General features: G+C 36.6%; 1 protein-coding gene across 1 annotated transcript; it reads left to right on the plus strand.

Annotated features, from left to right (window-relative positions):
- The first annotated feature begins 4,096 nt into the window (after positions 1–4,096).
- Positions 4,097–17,421, plus strand: LOC104901748 (histone-lysine N-methyltransferase ASHR3). Its single transcript, XM_010689352.4, has 11 exons — positions 4,097–4,678; positions 5,509–5,655; positions 6,242–6,400; positions 11,167–11,193; positions 11,686–11,803; positions 12,247–12,340; positions 14,012–14,105; positions 14,287–14,365; positions 14,954–15,125; positions 16,545–16,625; positions 16,870–17,421. Exons 1-11 carry the CDS (start codon positions 4,280–4,282, stop codon positions 17,060–17,062), a joined length of 1,563 nt encoding a protein of 520 aa, XP_010687654.2. The 5' UTR covers positions 4,097–4,279; the 3' UTR covers positions 17,063–17,421.
- Positions 17,422–17,782: the final 361 nt, after the last annotated feature.

Consider the following 17,782-nt stretch of genomic DNA (forward strand, 5'->3'; position numbering starts at 1 on the left):
TATCAAAGAATTAAAATACTTAAAGGTACTAGCTAATCGACGAAATAAAATATAAAAGGTATAGTTCACAAAATTAGTGCTAAGGTACTATTTCACATTTTTTTTTCATTGTGTCGACCATTCACCGATGTCATAAACTATTAATGGTTGAGTATCATCCTTTTTTGGTTATTCATGTGATCATATCCCGAACTTCTTAATTATTCAGCTTTCTTTCGCTCATTTCCTTGATATCACCTTTTTATCGATCTTCTTTAGAAAAGAAACTAGGTCTAAAAATGCCCACAGAGAGAAAGAGACCTGCACCACTGTAGTTGATATCTTCCTAATTTCTTTATCATCTCATCCAGTACCCTCCTCCTTTCTCATCTATTGCAAATTTCCTATATTTGAAAGCTCAAAATTAATGTTATCCCTACTTATTTTAGTTATTATATTATCTTGGTTCTTGAGTCGCGACAAATGCCTTTTACACAATACTAAGGAAAGAGGATAAAGAGTAAAATTTGACCCAATTGTCAATATTTTTTGCATGTGTGGTAGGTAAGGTGGGTAATAAATTGGTCAAATTGCCCTAAAATATTTAGCAAAAAAGGAAATGTTGCATTTAAATAGAAATACCTAAAAATAAAAATTATTGCAATTAAAAAAATAGAGGAAATATAACATCTCTTAGTTAGACTTAGCCCAATCCATTTGTCTATCCCTTTACTCTAAAATCATGTTTCCCATATATCTATTGCCTCCACAATTCCCTCTTATCTCTTATTTATACTGTATTATTTATCTTTTTTCTCCCTCCTTTACTTCTTCTTCTTCTTTGCTAACCTACCATAACTACCATCTGCACCACTCTGTTGCCGCCACCAACCCCCATAGCAAGAAATTACATAATATTCCATGTAACGATTCCTCTCCTAGCAACCAGATCTTCTTCTCCATCCTTTCTCAAGCCCCCCATATTTTTTTCCCTCCTTTATCTTTTTGTTCTTCCTCCTCAGAAGACCAACATTAATGCTCTCCAAGTAGCTCTTCAATGAGCTCTCCAAGAAGAGAGAAAATGAAGAGCCAACTCTACCCCAACATTGCGGCTCTCAAATGCTCTATTCCATTGACCTCCATCGCCCAAACTCCACCGCACCACCACCCCCAAACCACCTAACAACAACTCAACCCACCCTCAATCCAACCAACACCACAACCACCTCCCTGAAGTCACCCCCACCCACCACCACAAAATCACCCACAAACCCCATAATTTTGGCCCTTACCGCGACCTACTACAAGCTCTCCTACCTCCTTGCCGAACCTCCAACTCTTCGCAACTTCATCACCAATGGGCAGGCATTTCTCGAATGAAGACGGAGGTGGTGGCGATACCGAGTCTGCGATAGACATTAATTTCGGAGAGGACATCGAGGGAAGTACCGCCTCTGGGAGGAAGAAATTAAACGGGTAGCTACACTGTCAACCGGATGTTGCAGCTAAGATGAAGGAAAGAAAAGGCTGCTAATGCTGCTGCCTTAGGGGAAGCTAGGATACTGAATTGGCCAATGAGGTGGCATTGCATCAACCACAAAGGGAAGATGGTAGCAGAAAAATTGTTAAATGTGTTATAATGAAGTTTGATGGCGTTTGGAGGCGATTAAGCCAACTCGAGGACTCGAAGGAGGCCTCTATCAGGTTGATTAAGACTGCTGATATGAAAGAAGATAACATTTTGGTGACTGCTGGCTAAAGTAATAAAAAGTAAGAAGAGAATTAGTGCAGTTCCTAGTGTTGAGATTGGTGATCGTCGGTAAAGTAGGGCGAACAGCTTGAAAGGTGGCAAGAAGCGCCACAATGGTTAGTTCATGGTGACATGGGTTTTTGGTTTTGGATGTGATGGTGGTGGGTGCTGGTGGGCGGGGGTGGAGACGGGGTGGTGAGTTAGTAGGTTTTGGAGGGGAAGAGAGATAAGAAGGGAGGGAACAAAGATAATTTTTTTTAAAAAAATTACAAAAAAAAAACATTAATTACATGTTGAACAGGTTATAATTTACAAGTCATTTGACTTGTTAAAAGTGTAAGTGATATCAAAGTTAACTTATTCTAGGATAATCAAATGGTTGACAGGTTGACTCATTATTGACAATTCATCCAAAAATATATTACAATGTTATTAATGTATACATAAATCAGAATAAAAGGGATTAGAAATATTCTCATTGCATCCTCCTCACTCCACCAACCACAAAAAGTATTGACTCTTTGGCATTCTCTTCTCAAACAATGATGATAAATGAGTCATAAGAAATGATATAACACGTTTTCGATCATAATCCATTCACAAATCATTTAAAATAGAGATAGATTATATTAGGTCAAACCTTATTCACATCTAAATAACAATTTGATAATTTCATATCCAATCATCTTAACTTTCCAAACATAGTGGACACATTTTGAATCAATTTCGCTTTGAATCATTTGATTATTTTAGTTTTCAATTTGAACTAAATTCAAACTACAAAACCACACACATTATTTCAGATAGGGTCAGTTGTACAAGATTTTATATATATTTTTTTCGGTTTTTTCACCAGGTACCCCTGTACTTTATTATCAAAATTCATGGGGTACCCCTAGTTTAAAAAAAATGCACCAGGTACCCCTAAGATTTGTAAACAATGTACAAAATGCCTTTAATGACTAACGATCTCAAGTTTCCGTTAGTCATTAGGGTTAACTAACCCTCTAACTCTAATTAAACCCTAATTAACTAACTAAACCCTAACCTAACCCCATTAATCTAACTCCAACCCCATTAATCTAACCCCAACACCATTAATCATCACCCAACACCCCAACCACCCAGCCTTCAACCACCAAACCACCTCCTACTACCTACACCACCCAGCTAACCATCATCAAATGCACCACCTACAAGCACCGAGGAGACCCACCCCACCACCATCAAATGCACCACTACAACCACCGAAATCCACCTACAACCACCGAAATTCACCTATTACCACCGAAATCCATCCACAACCACTGAAATCCACCCACAACCACCAAATGCACCACTTAAAACTGCCGAAATCCAACCACAACCACCAAATGCACCACTTAAAACTGCCGAAATCCACCCACAACGAAGAAAATCGAAGGAAACCAAAAACCCAAGTCGAAGGAAATCGAGACCCATAACGAAGATGTGATGCCATTTGCAGGTGGTTCGAAGATTAGTTATGGTGGTTAGGGGTTCGACGGTGTTGGGTCGAGTTGGGTGGGTCGATTTGGGGGCTTCGATTGGGTTCAGTTGGATGGGTCGATTTGGGGCTTCAAGGTGGATGGGTCTTTCGGTGCTTTAATCTAGGTGGGGTGATTTGGTGGGGGTTCGACGGTGGAGGTTCCATTAGGGTCGAATTTGGTGGCCTTCGACAGTGGGGCATAGATCTGTGTGGGTGGGGGCTTCGATCGGTGGTTTGAGGGTTGGGTTGGCAGGGTTGCGGCGGGAGTGGGGCAAGCAGGGGCGGTGGTGGCTTACTATTGGGAATTCGACGAGGGTGGTGGGGGTGGGGGAATTCGACGGGGGTGGTGGGGGTGGGGAGGGGGAATTCGACGGGGGTGGTGGGGGAAGGGTGGGGGGAGGAGGGGTGGGGGCTGCGTGGGTGGGGGAGGGGGTGGTTGGATGGTTAAGGTAGGGGTGAGATGTTCAGAGGTTAGGATTAGGGTTCAAGGGTTAGGGTTAGATGGTTAATTGGGATTAAAGGGTTAATTAAGGTTAATGACTAACGGAAACTTAACACCGTTAGTCATTAAGGGTATTTCGTGAATTTTATTGAAACCTCAGGGGTACCTAGTGCTTTTAAAAAAACTAAGGGTACCCCATGAATTTTGAAAAACCACAGGAGTACCTGGTGAAAAAATCCTATATTTTTTTATAAAAACAACTAAGGTGGATCTCAAGATTTACGCCACCCTAAAGAATTTTTGCCGATGCTTATAGCAAAAGGAAAATCATAAACATCAAATCAATAAATAAGACGATGAGTAATCATGTGACCTCGATAAGCCATCCAATTCGGAACAACATTATATCTTTACCTTAACCAAACAAAGCATAAAAACCGCGTTCATAATCAAAATTTCCCCTCTTTTTTTAGCCGAAAATTTCACTCTTCCCGCCCATTTCTTCACCAAGCTTAAGCAATAAGCATAAGCTTCTTCCCCATCTCTCTCTCTCTCTTTCTCTCTCCTCTGCTACCATTTTCTTTATACTTTATCAGTTACGATGCCGGATTTAGGAGTTACTTTGTTCAATTCAGAAACCCTAACCCTAACCCGTTGCCCTAATTCTTTCAAATCTTTCGCCGATTCTTCTACTTCCTCCGATTCGCTCTATCCTTGCCCTATTAAAACCCCAGCTTTCGACAATGATTGGCCTTGCGACTTCGATTTGAGGCCCGAGCTTCCCATCAATGGTGAATTCGCTGAAATTTCTGGTCGAAGAAGTGGTTTGTTGAAAATCAGGGTTACTCGGATGAATTCTAGTGCCATTGATGGGGAGAAGAAGGTTCTAGGAGCTAAGTGTTTGGAAGATTATGTAAGAGATTGGAAAGCGAGGAAGATCGCTTCCGGTCTCTCCGAAAATCGTTGTTTTCTTCCGTTTCTTGTGGGTTCCCCTGGGCTGGTAATGTTGCTCATTTCGTTTTGCTGATTTTCACTGATTCAATGCTTTTTCTTGGTGTATTTGTGGTATAAATGATGAAATTGATCTACTTTGGTATATTTGTGATGTTTTAGTTATTGGATTTTATTATTGTAGTTCTGAAAGATTTTCGCTTGTGATAGAAAATTTGTAATTTTTGGTAGAATACATGTGAGGATGTTGACATATATTTCTAATGTTCAACAAAATTTAAATTGAAATTTGATAATAAGTTGGCTACTTGATGTTTAGGGTTGCTGATTGGGGCTGGGAAAGTCTTGGAGTTTTGAATGCTTGCTATTAGTATGAGGAACCCAAATTGCTTCATTGTTTATAAATAGTGGAAATGAGGGTTTTATCACGCGAATACAAATTTAAATTCGTCATACTATGGATGTTTTGGTTGATTTCACTGCAAATTATAAGCACCATACTTTATTTGTGTTTTCTTTCCATGCTTTATCATCCTTCAGATTAAGAATAGTAATTTGTTGTGTTATGTGCATGGAAAGCTTAGTTTGATCTAGATGACTTACAGGTTCTCTCTTGTGATGTTTATTAGAAACTGCATCTTTTTTGGGGGCTTTGGGGGGGGGGGGGAGGAAGTAAATACGAAGCAAGTTCTGTAGGTTACTGTTAAATTGTTTTGAAGGTTTGTTGTTGGTCATTATAATTGAGACATGAAGACCAAATTTATATGCCAATATGATATCAGATTATTAGTCGTGATGATTCTATATTTGGTTTTTTAGTTCCATCTTCGTGATGTTTGCTCATATTTTTGCTGAACCATCACTGGTGTCTTGTTTCAGGCTGAGTGTCGTGTTTGTTCAAGTTACATCTACCCTGGGGATGAGGTCTCTTGCTCTGTCCGAGGCTGTAAAGGAATCTATCATTTGAAGTGTGCAAAGGATAGCTTCCAATGTTCGTTCCCGAAAAAGTTCAAGTGCCCTCAACATGTAAAATTTCAATTGATATCCCTGATTGACTTGTCATACTCTTTTAGCTGAATATCTCCTCAGTGGTTGAACTTTCGTGTTTAAAACACAATTCTCTCTTGTTTATCATTATCAAATCGAAATTATTCCATCATTGAAAGGAAAATTTGTTCTAAGAAAAAAAAAAAGTCCCCTACGGAAAGAAGATCAGCTTCAAATTCTTTTATTAGTGTCCAAGGTTGGGGACTCATGTTTGGTTGTATGCAAAATAGTTGGGTGCATTTTAGGGTGTATTCTGCAAGTGGTATACTGGATACTATTTGCTGTGCAAGTTTCAAAGGTATTAGTTAACTTTCATAATGCTGACAACCTCAGACTATTAGAATGACTAAGCATGCTATCTTAAATTTTTAGCGAGTTTATCTAGAAATAGGAATACGTCATTTGACTCATTGTGTGAACTCAATCCTCCACTTGTATCTGCTATGTTTCTGCAATTATTCATTTATATTTTAAAAATCTTTTCTGGGCATTGTGCAACATCTTTCAATTGTTGTTTCATATTTTATTAGTTGCTTTCAATTCTGATCATTTATTTATTTCCCAGGCATGCTTTATATGTAAGCAGAAATTTTTTTGGCGCTGTGTGAGGTGTGAAGTGGCTTCACATGATAAATGTGCAGCGTGGCCAGAAAAAGTGATTCGTGTGAGTGAGCGACCGGGATGGGCTGTTTGCTGGAGGCATCCAAAAGATTGGCGGCAGAAGGTCAATCTCCTCTTTTCTTCATTAGCCAGTTTTCTTCCTAATAGTGAAACCTTTCATGTCTACTTAATTTTTTATTTTTGTGTTTGAACAATATTTTTTGACACTAATTTTATTTCTCTTTCTCTGTTCTGGACTTCTGTCATTAGAAGCCCCCACAATTTCCATGCAGCTCTAGCCTGGCATTTCAAGGTCTAAAAATCTAAGTTGAAGTGTAATTTATTTATTGTTTTGTGTGACTTAAGTTTTTTGTATGACAAAAGATGCACCTATTGAGTATTGACATATAATTTTGTTCTAATTTAAAACTCTCTATGTGAGATAACCATGGGTTACAACTACCCTAGGATCTTGTTTGGAAGAGTACGAAAGTGATGTACGGAATTTAATTGCCGTAACTACTGATAGTCTGCTTTTTTTGGATCTTATTTAGTTAAACCTATCAACTTTCGTATGATTTCACAAATCAATAATAATTTGATCTAAGTTCATTCTTGTCCGTTATTGAAAAATTGACCAATTATGACTCCTTAACTACCGATCTACATGTCCAATATGTGGTGATATCATTTCACTTTTTTGTTATGGAGGGTCCATTATCTCTATTATATAAGCCAAGGGGGGAGCTATGGTGTCTCTTAATAAAATATCTTTTTTATCCTTAGCTAAATATATATACTTGATTGGATATTCAGATTTTGTACAATTATATCCTTTCTTGATTTAAAGATGGGTCAAAAATTCTAATAATAAACTAAATAAGAATTAACAAAGTAACTTGACATAATGAGAAAAATAGTTATTCAATAAAAAAAAATTACAATGTTAATTTGACTACAAAACTTTACATCTAAATGTTTATCTCAATTTCTAAAAACTTTATAAATTACAATAGTTTGTGTAACAATAATTATAAATCAAACTTCTATAATTATATTTTTGATGAAATTTAGTAAGAATAGACTCAAATAATCGACGCACGCATTGCGTGCATAGAAGACTAGTTTTCTTTATTCAAAGGGGAAAAAAGACTTTTGATATGACCTTTCTGAATCAGTAAAATCAAATAGTGGACATATCCTTTGGAGCCTATATTTGTTGAAAAGATGTAAACTCTGACTTCACTTACTCTCGTGACTTGTCTGTGTTTCCTTTTTGTGATATGACTAATGACTATAGTATACTTGGGAACCTTCTCTGACCTCGCAATATGAATTCAACCATCGTAATAATGACTGTAAGATACAACAAGGTATCTATGTATTATGTATTACGTATTCAAGTTGTACATTAAATAAGATTATGTACCACACCATCTCAATAGTTTCATGATGCTTTTGTTTGAAAGAGTCGTGCAGATATTATGGAAGGTTGACATAAGCTTTTGTTAGTTGTACAAATCATATTAGTTGGAAGATTAGGATTAACTCAGATTCTTTTCAAGGGAGGTCTATTTCTGTAGTTTCAATTGTGAGGATTAGGATTTTTCTACATTTTTGTGATGCTTTGCTGACGGTGGCATACTAAATATTTTCTAAGAGGTTAGTCTTGGAGATCTTTTTGGGTCCTTTTTCTGTCTAGTGACCTTCTGGTCTTGGAGAGTAGAACTGTTGGTTTATGTCTTTTACGGCCCTTTTAAACCTTTTTTCAATAGTACAGTGAGAATTTTTATGGTTTGTACTCTTGGAGAGGGGGAGAGTGTGAAAATGTGATAAGGTATAGATTGTTGCTAGCATGGGGGACTCCGGTGCTCGTATTGATTTGGTTGATGTACCTCTTTTGGACCCTTGGCTTACACAGTCTCTTGTTAGGGAGTGTAATATGGTCCCCAAATTGGTGTTTTTTTATTGTCTCGAATGGTTGTATAGAATGGTTTCCTCATCAAGAAGGTGGGCTGAACTAGAATTGTGTTGAATCACTTGTTTGTCCTTTTAGATCTTCTTATGTTCGTTTGTGGTTTGTAGCTTTTAAATTGATGTAGACTGCACTACAATCTTAATGATGAGGTCTTGATTCGAGTGGTGGAATGACTGTATGACAGAATTTGTAGTAGTTTTCAATCGTATTCGAAGCTATAGTTTGCAAACGAGAAACTGAAGTTCTGATTATAGAGGAATCTGGCAATTCAAGGCCGAAGAAGATAGATATGATCAGAAAGGCTGAGTATGGGCTTTCGAAAGAGGATCTGCAATCTAAGAGGGGTAAATTTAGGAATAAAATGGAGTATTTGATGTGTAGGGAGAGAAGTATGTGCTTGAACATGAAGAAATGCACTGTAAATGGAGGATTTGATGTGTACTGATTTAAGACTCTTAGATGATATTTATATGTATCAAGCATTTGAGGGCTAATTTTGTAGGATAAAGCATCTATAGTACCATACGAAAGGTAATAATAAAAATGTGGTACAGTAAACGACCACGATTTCTTTTGATTTTTCATTTTTCTTCTTTGATAAGGTATGATGGAATATTCTAATGATTTTAGAGGTTGGGTACTAAGTACAAAGACTACTTCTCATTGGATTTTTTGTAATCATATTTATTTATGTCAGAGATGAGGTGGGAGAGGAGAGGATAAATCATATAACTGGCTTACACTATAGCAGTATGTTAGTGAACTGAAGAGAGGTCTGACTTTTGGTGATTTGGTGTCTGAGAACACCTCTTTCAGTGGATGTGATCTTCTAAGATATATATTCATCAGATGCACTAGAAGAACTGCTTTCTACACATGCTTATGGAAGTTTATTTTACAGTTGTGTTGATCTCATTCCTGCTGGTCAAGTATGAGGTAAAAATTGGTGACCATGTTTTTGAGGAAGATGTGCTGGGGAGCATTATTTGTATTGATTTATAGCTCATCATGCATTGGTTTCCACATTATATGGAAGTTATTACTGACTCTCTTTGGTGTTCCCAGATCAAGAGGGATCCTTGTAAGGAGTTGGGTGATGGATACCCCCTCGAGTCTATTTCCTTAATGGATTTTGAAGATAGAGGGATGGTTGGCTGTTTTGGGATACTTTTACTTGTCATTCTTACTTTAGCTATTTGCAATAAAGAGTAACCCGATCTTTAGCCTTTCCCTATCTCTTAACTTTTTGGAAGGCCAACTTTCGTCAGTGAGTGAAAGCTTTTCTTGGTAGTTCCTTGGAAAGTTTCAAAACTAGTGAGGAGCTTCTGTTTTTGCTGATCAATTATGGCACTTTTATGTTTTTACCCCAATTATGCATTTTATGTTTTGATGGCAAACAGACTGGCACATTATTGTTCTTGCATTATTTACTAATACACTAGCAAGTTAACAACATATGTGTCGCAAAGGTTTTTATAGTATTACATTCAGCTACTTGTTCGATTATTGAGCTTTGGCTGCCTTGCAGGTCCATTATACGAATTTCATGATGTAAAGGGGCAATTTTTTTGTCCTCTTCATTTGTCTATCCTTGTCTGTTGGTGATTTGGCATTTTTGGCTCGAGAGAAATGATGTAATTTTCTAAGATGCTTCTTTGGTACAATATAGGAAGTAGTTTTTCTTTTCCTAGGAAGTTTATTTTCATATGAAATTGTATTCCTACAAAATGTATAATCTTGCTTGGGTGATCATGGGAAGTTTAACTTCCCATGGGAATTTCCATTCTTCCATTTTGTGGGAAGTAGAACTTCCTATGAAGTTGTAATTCCCATGTTTTTGCCAATGAAACAACATTGCCCCCTTCTACGTCCTTGAAAATTTCACTTCCCTTGTTTTCTTTGGTTAACCAAACAACACCCAGGTATCCACTGTAATCCTTGTGAAGGGAGAATAGTGTATTTGAGTAGCGCAATCTTATGGACGAGTGATTTGGCATGTAATCTGAGGCAACATGACATTGACAATTCTCTTTTTATCCCCACTTTCCATTATATAATACTGCTTTTGACAGCTTTTCAAATATTTGTATAAATCTCAAGTGTGAAGATCATTTTGAGATGGGAGGAAGTATATAATAATGCCCCAAATAAATTCCAATTCCTTTTCTTTTATGTTGCTGAAGCTAAAAATATTAAGATAATTTTGTATTTAGGATAATGGTAGTAAGATTGACTGCTTATATTGGAAGCGAGAAAAAATACCTCTCTGATTTCAGAAGTGTGTTACTTGAAAAGGATAAGAACTTTTACCGAGAAAGAGTGCATTTAGCATTTCTTTTGATGACTTCTTATTGCTGGTAGTTTGTACTTTATACTATGACTCTTCTGGGTCACAGTTCACCTGTTACCTAATGTTCATTGTTATGGTCCTAGCTTGTTGGCTGATATTTATTTAGTGTGGAAACTTTTTGAATTTTTGTGTGTTTTTTAAAAAATAGGTTTCAGCACCTAAAGACTCCATGGGGAAACCTCTCATTTAGAGTACACACCTTTATTTTGTTATTCTTTTCTAATCTGGATCTCAATAGTCACCTTCCTCCTGCCTTTGATTTAGCAGTGGAAGTTATGCTAAACTGAAATATAGTCACTACTTATACAAATAATTTTAACTTTCAATTATTTTTGCATTCTTTCCTGGGTTTCTGTTTCGTATTGTATTTGTTTCCTGTTCTTGTTTTTGTGCTTCATGGACAAAATTCAATTTGCGATGATTTGCTTAAGCTGCAACTTGTGTTTCTCAAAAGATGTTAGTTAATGTAATGATTATATCAACTGTTCTCTTGGCTGCTTCTTTCGTATTATTCATTGATTAAGCTGGCTGACAGGACTGATGTCTCTTATTGGTTGAGCAGCATGGAGCAGTAGCGTACAACTTCGAGGTCAGATTTGATCTCCTTTTACCTACATATCACATGTGTTACGTATTAACATTTGTAATATAATTTTTTAATCTTCAACTCCATGATTAGGGAATAGAAGATAAAATACAGTATAACTCATTTGCGTGTATGTGTATGTGTTTGTGTCATAATATTGTCTTTATTGACCTTTCGTTGGGAAGCCCAAAGGTCAATATATTTCTAGAGGACTTTCAAATTCAGGTCTTTGGTATAACCTCCTAGAGACTTTATGAAGTAAGCTGATTGAAATCCACATAATTTGCATTTTGTATAATAAGGTGCTATGCTTTGTTGAAGGGTCTATTTCATGTGATTTTGCATTGCAACTGTCATGTGGTGGAACCTCCCAAGTCCCAACATATGCTGTCATCATTATACTTGCATTAAGAGTTATTGTATGCAAGGTTTCAAGAGTTTCTTGTTGCTGTGCTGACAATTTGATATTAATGAATTTTTGGTTGTTAATCACAGGACATATTCTCTCGCTTGCCTTTGCCATACACTGAGGAGGAATTCAATATAGAGTCAACACTGAAAGATGGTCCAAATGAAAAAATGGAGCCACCTCCATATGTGCATATTAGGCGCAGTATCCTCTTATTAACCCCTTCGTCAGTTATCTTATTGTGTTGCTTATATTGTACCAACCATCTACACTTAAAGTTATTCACCTGTCTGTTGTAGATAGTGAAACTTAATAATTGTTTATATGGGGAATTCTGGATTTTAGATTGTATGTCATTGGCCAAGAATCCCTTTAGCTGGTCATCTAGTTGGCGAAAGCTTGTTTTGTTCTTACAGGTTAGTTGCCAGATGCAACACACAAGAAAGAGAGAATACTTTTACATGAATTCTGGGAGGCTAACATGATATGCTTTTTTTCTAGCAGCAGAAATTAGTTAGAATCACTGTTATCAAAGGTTGGCAGCAAAGGGTATAAGCATCCCTCTGGTGTCGGATACCTTTATTGTCATAATAGAAAGAACAAGTGGATTCATTTTTTTCCTGACAGTGTGCCTTAATTGAGTTTAGATGTGTATCTTGTCAAGAAAAAGCGGGACGATGCTGGTATGGATATCGGATGCACAAGTTGCCGTACAACATGCTCTGAGGATTGTGTTTGCAGGTAAGGTGCAATTCTGTTTGACATGCATTCTTAATGGATTTAGTGTGGAGAAGTGTGAAGTGTTCATTTTTTTATATATTCACATGGGATGGTGGCTAGTGACCTTGTGGCACCCATGAGCCCAAGTAGGAAAAAAATATGTATAGGCATATATAGGATTGTGAGGAATGAGAAATTGAAAAAACTACTCATTAGCTGATATGAACATATGTATATGAATTATGAACCGAAACTGCCTCCCTTTTTTCTGGACTTCGTGAAGGAAGAACATTGGGACAATCATATTGGCTGTTGTGAAAAGAAAATAGGGAAAGGGGGGGGGGGTTGTGTGTGTACTATAGATATGTGGTGTGTCAACTTAATGGTTTCTTATTTTCATTTCTCATTCTAGCTGTTCTTTTTGCACAAATGTGTGTGTATGTATTGTTTTATGTTTGGTTACAATATTATTAAGCCACAAAGTTTTGTACTTTCCTTGTTTTATTTAATTGCACCATTTTCTTTTTCATATACTCCAACACGGCAACACCCTTCTTTGGACACTATGCCCTCCATTTCTTTTTTATGGTTACACTTTGAGTTTTGAACTATTTACAAATATATGTTTGACTGTCATTTGTGATTAATGGGTAAGGAAAAATATAGTCTTGTACGATCTTTTTTGATTCATCTCGATATGTATTTTTGGAATATCAACTTTTTGTAATTTTCAAATGCAAATTTAGAGATATTAATGTTCAAACATTTATATTGGCAAGCGTGAAAAGGTAAAATGTCACTATTAAAAAGTAACGGAGGGAGTAATATCTTCTAATACACAATAGATAATATTAATGGTTAAAGGTGTGTATTGGAGACCATTAAAAAAGTATCGCAACAATTTAAGAACGGAGGGAGTATATGGTGGTATTATTACTGATGATTTCAGCCTTATTTTCTTACAAGATAAAAGGGGCTTGCTATTTCTAATGTCGTTAGGGATTCATTTATTTTTGATTTTGAATTATAACTGACTAAATTAATCTGGCCCTTCGTTGTGGAGTAGTGGTAAATTTTCCATGAAAATCTACTTGTATGCTGTTATTGCAGGGGTAAAGGTGTGTACTTCTGATCCCTCTTTGCCCAATTTAGGTGAGATGTCATGGAGATGTTAGGTTCTGGCCTCCTTGGTCCAGCTTCCATGTCATTCTAGTTTTAAGCTGGCCTAGGTAATTATTATAAATGTCATACATGTATTATGATCACAAGGTATTAATTGTCTTGGCAATGGAGGATAGGATTTTGGTTTGAAGTAAATGCCTATTAGCAGCCATACATGTGGCTCATATAGCCGATCATAGTGCGTGAATTTTTTTATTAGGAAAGGTTTATACTTCTTTTCTTTCTCTTTCTTTAGGGGCCTTCTCTTCACCTTATTTGAACTCATTAAAACTTATTGGAACTTGTTGAAACTTCTTAGCACTGATGTGAACTAATTTAAATTTTAAACTGTAGACCCAAAATCTTATTTTTTACGGCAAAGAGAACTACCCTTTTTGGTGGTCTTGTCTCGTCTTTTGCTATGTCAGATTTGCTGCCATTTTTATCAAAGTCCACTTTACACGTGCCCATGTCATTGTTCAGAATGCACCTTCAGTCTTTTAATACGTGTCTGCTCCATGTACTTAATAGAGTTCAAAGCATTAGCTGTTCAAAAGCTTGTCATTGCTCAGAAGCTTGCACAAACAAACCATTTCGTAAGGAGAAGAAGATCAAAATTGTCAAGGTAAGAAAATTTACATGTATATGGTTGGACAAGCAAGCTTGCTGCTGTAAGTAGCGAGCAAACTTATATGGGAGAAGTAAATGCATATATTCATATATGCTTTACCTTGTCATCTTGTCCTGTTGAAAGTAAATTTATTGTTTGCTCTCACATCTTACGTTTATGCTTCCTATTCTTTTAGACTGAACTTTGTGGATGGGGAGTAGAAGCTGCCGAATCTATAAACAAGGGTGATTTCATCATTGAATATGTTGGAGAAGGTAATAAGCATATTGATTTGTTCAGTCACATGTTACTGTGAGTTTGTGTTCATGAGGTTTTGAAAGTGGGATGTACTTGTATAGTTGTATGTCTTATATAATCATCATATTCTGCTGGTTTAAGCTCTTGTGAGGTCATTATTTCATATTTTAAGCTGTCATTCACTTAAAAGCAGTTTAATTTTATTGTTAACATTAAAGCTTGCATGTTTCCTACTTCCTAGCTAACGGAAGAGCTGGATCTTCGATGTCTATAAGTCCAACACTCTCTTTTTAAATGGTCATTCAAAGAATGCTTCTTGCTTGCAATCCTTATTACTGTCTTGACATTTACACTTCATATATTGGTGCTGCTTGTGCTATCAATCATATATTGGTAGTCGGGGGAGACTGTTAATTTAAGTCTTTAAGATAATGCATTTAGATCCATTATTCTATGCTCTGCAAAGGATCCGTTGCCACTGTGTGTCTCACCCGACTTTCATATTTAGAGGAAAAAGTGGTGATGTATATTGTGTTATTAATGTCAATCAGGCATATGAATTTTGTCTCTGTACTAGTAACCTGTAATTTTATCTATTCCTCCAGTCATTGACGATTTGGTATGTACACAAAGGCTTTGGGATATGAAAAACAAAGAGGTGAAAAACTTCTATATGTGTGAAATTCGTAAGGACTTCACAATCGACGCAACTTTCAAGGGGAATGCATCTCGTTTCTTGAATCATAGTTGTGATCCAAACTGCAAATTGGAGAAATGGTGAGTTTTTCTGATTGTTCTATTACAACTACTAACGACGAACTTATATAAATGGAGGCGTTGATGTGTAGTGTCTACTATTAGTGCTATTTTGAGATCTGTTATTTCTTATATGATAAACAAAGTCTTGATCATATTCGTGCTCTGCTGCAATTTGGCTATAGACCCCTGCAGACTGCAGAGTCTTTCATGAATTGGTCTCCTTGCCACCCAGATCACTTGAATATGATTCTCCAATTCGTCTGAAAGGAATTAAGACAATAATTGGTTATACTAGATAAGCTTGGCGATTGTTTGGTTGATTCACTAATTTGTCCTTGTTCAAAAGATTTGCTTGCCAATAATATCTACCAGACTGCTGACTGATTCTCTTGCAAGGCTCATTACCTTGTCCCTTTGGCTTTTTCCCTGGTTACTGAACATGATGTTATACCATTTCATGAGTTCTAAATGGCATTGTTTGCCATGACTATTTGATGCTAATATCATACTTCTGTTGTTTAATAAAGTTTCTATATTTCTTTGGTAGTCCACATACAAAATTCATGTTACTTTATATGGAAATTTACCCCCACCCACCCATGCCATTTGGACCCCTCATCAACTCTCTCTCTCTCTCTCTCTCTCTCTCTCTCTCTCTCTCTCTCTTCGTATCACGTGTCCTGTGGAGCAGATGACCAACCATTTAACCTATTTCTGTCTCTGGCGGTTGTTTTTGGTGGTCAATGGTACATAAGTGTTCCCCTGTTACGATGAGAGGGTCGGTTTTCTTTACATTAGTTGAAGGCATTCCCTAGTCCAGGACTTCATGACAAAAATCATAAGTTAAGCAAGACTTTGGTTAGTCCCTCCTAATCTGAAGCTGGAAAAGCTGGCTAAAGGCTTATAGAAAATTTGGTGAAGCTCAGTTGACTAGAAACTAAAAGCTAAATGTTCCTGCTGAATTACGAAATACTACTTTATTTTGGGAAATCTCTCTCAAGGAGTCATGTGTAATGTCTTATGTAAGCTAATGACTAATTTGCGTTATGTATTGAATAAGAAGTGCAAGGTCAATCTCAGTGATCTGAAAATAGCACCATATCTCATTGGCAATACCATTTCTTATTGGTGTTTTGACTTTTGTGTATCTGCCTTGACTTTGTATGGGTAGGTGTTTGAAGAAGTGTTGAAAGAAGGAGATGCTTTATTTGGGTGTGATTTGCACTATTAATCAATTTATGAGATTAATAGTTTCTTTCTATTAAATGGCATTATCTCCTACTAGATTTGTAGCATTCGTCACAATAATTGGAAAACACTAGACAAGTTCTGACATATTAGAATAATGTCATCCTCTGAGACAGGCTTGTGAATTTCTGCTCTTTTCGTTTCTTCTAAAATCAACGTGATAAAATTTTGATTATTATTTTACTAAAGGCAAGTAGAAGGGGATATACGTGTGGGTGTCTTTGCTGCTCGAGCGATAAAAGCTGGAGAACCACTGACCTACGATTACAGGTACGTTAGCCTGGCCTCCTTTTCCCTTTGCTACAACTGTTATCTGGTTTGATTTGTTTCGATTCTTGATCCTTCTTTCCTGTGATATGATTTGACAATATCCTATATCGGTATTAGCGTGATTTGGGTTTCCAAGGAGTTGTATTTTCCGTGCACCAATTTGATAGGTTGTATGTCACAAATTACGGATTATGACATTTCAGTGACAATGGACTACTCCTGGCTTTGGTGTCTGATTTTGTAGGTTTGTACAATTTGGACCTGAGGTTAAGTGTAACTGTGGTGCGATTAATTGTCAAGGATATCTAGGTGCCAAAAGGAAGATCAACTTAGATACCCTCAATTCTAGAAAAAGGATGCATGTAGCAAGCCTTTGCTGGGGTTCAAAGCAGAAGAGATCAATGAAATTATACTTGACTAGAGTGCAAAAGCAATAGCGGTGAGACCATTCTGAATGAATAATGCTGTAGCTGAATAATGCTGTATATTATGTACGTTCTTAGAATCAGACACTCATGAATAGAAGGGAAGCGACACAAGGCACAATATACTTTTCCTTATTGTGTTACATTGGTTGAGAAATACGAGCAAAACCTATGGCGTTGGACTGCTGTGAAAATTGTGTACTCTTCCTGTTCCTGTGCAATTATTTCTGTAAAGCCTTGTATCATTTAACGACTTCATATAGGCATTTTATTCGTCTTCGATTGTATTTTTCTGAACTCTGTAGCTTATTTTGATAACAGTGAATTCTGATTCTTTGTGATTAATTGTAGCTTTTACAAATTGGCTGTTAGTTTTACTTTTGTCAGGCATTATCTACCATTCTTAGAACTCGAATGTCCCTGCTTTAATGTGATTAGCTTATTAATTTCAAGATTTGACGATCAAAGGAAAAGGAAAAGGAAAAGGAAAAAGAAAAAAAAAAATCGAGATTTGCACTGGTGGAGAGACAAGATAGATGATCTTGGGAGAGCAATGGATTGACCTGCCAAGTTTATTCATATTGTATTTGTAGTATTATCATATCTTTCACCATCCATACAAAAGATCAAATAACTACATCATGTACTCAATTCCTTCTTTTCTTTTGCAGAATGGAATAAGAAAATTATCATTAATAAATAGTCATACGACATCTACAATAATAATAATAT

Source organism: Beta vulgaris, chromosome 8 (genome assembly GCF_026745355.1).
Source record: "Beta vulgaris subsp. vulgaris cultivar EL10 chromosome 8, EL10.2, whole genome shotgun sequence".
NCBI classification, from domain to species: Eukaryota; Viridiplantae; Streptophyta; class Magnoliopsida; order Caryophyllales; family Amaranthaceae; genus Beta; species Beta vulgaris.

Coding starts and splice junctions, on each gene's coding strand:
- LOC104901748 (XM_010689352.4), top strand. CDS start 4,280: ATGCCGGATTTAGGAGTTACTTTGTTCAATTCAGAAACCCTAACCCTA. Junction 14,366..14,953: donor CATTGAATATGTTGGAGAAG/GTAATAAGCATA, acceptor CTATTCCTCCAG/TCATTGACGATTTGGTATGT. Junction 16,626..16,869: donor CCACTGACCTACGATTACAG/GTACGTTAGCCT, acceptor CTGATTTTGTAG/GTTTGTACAATTTGGACCTG.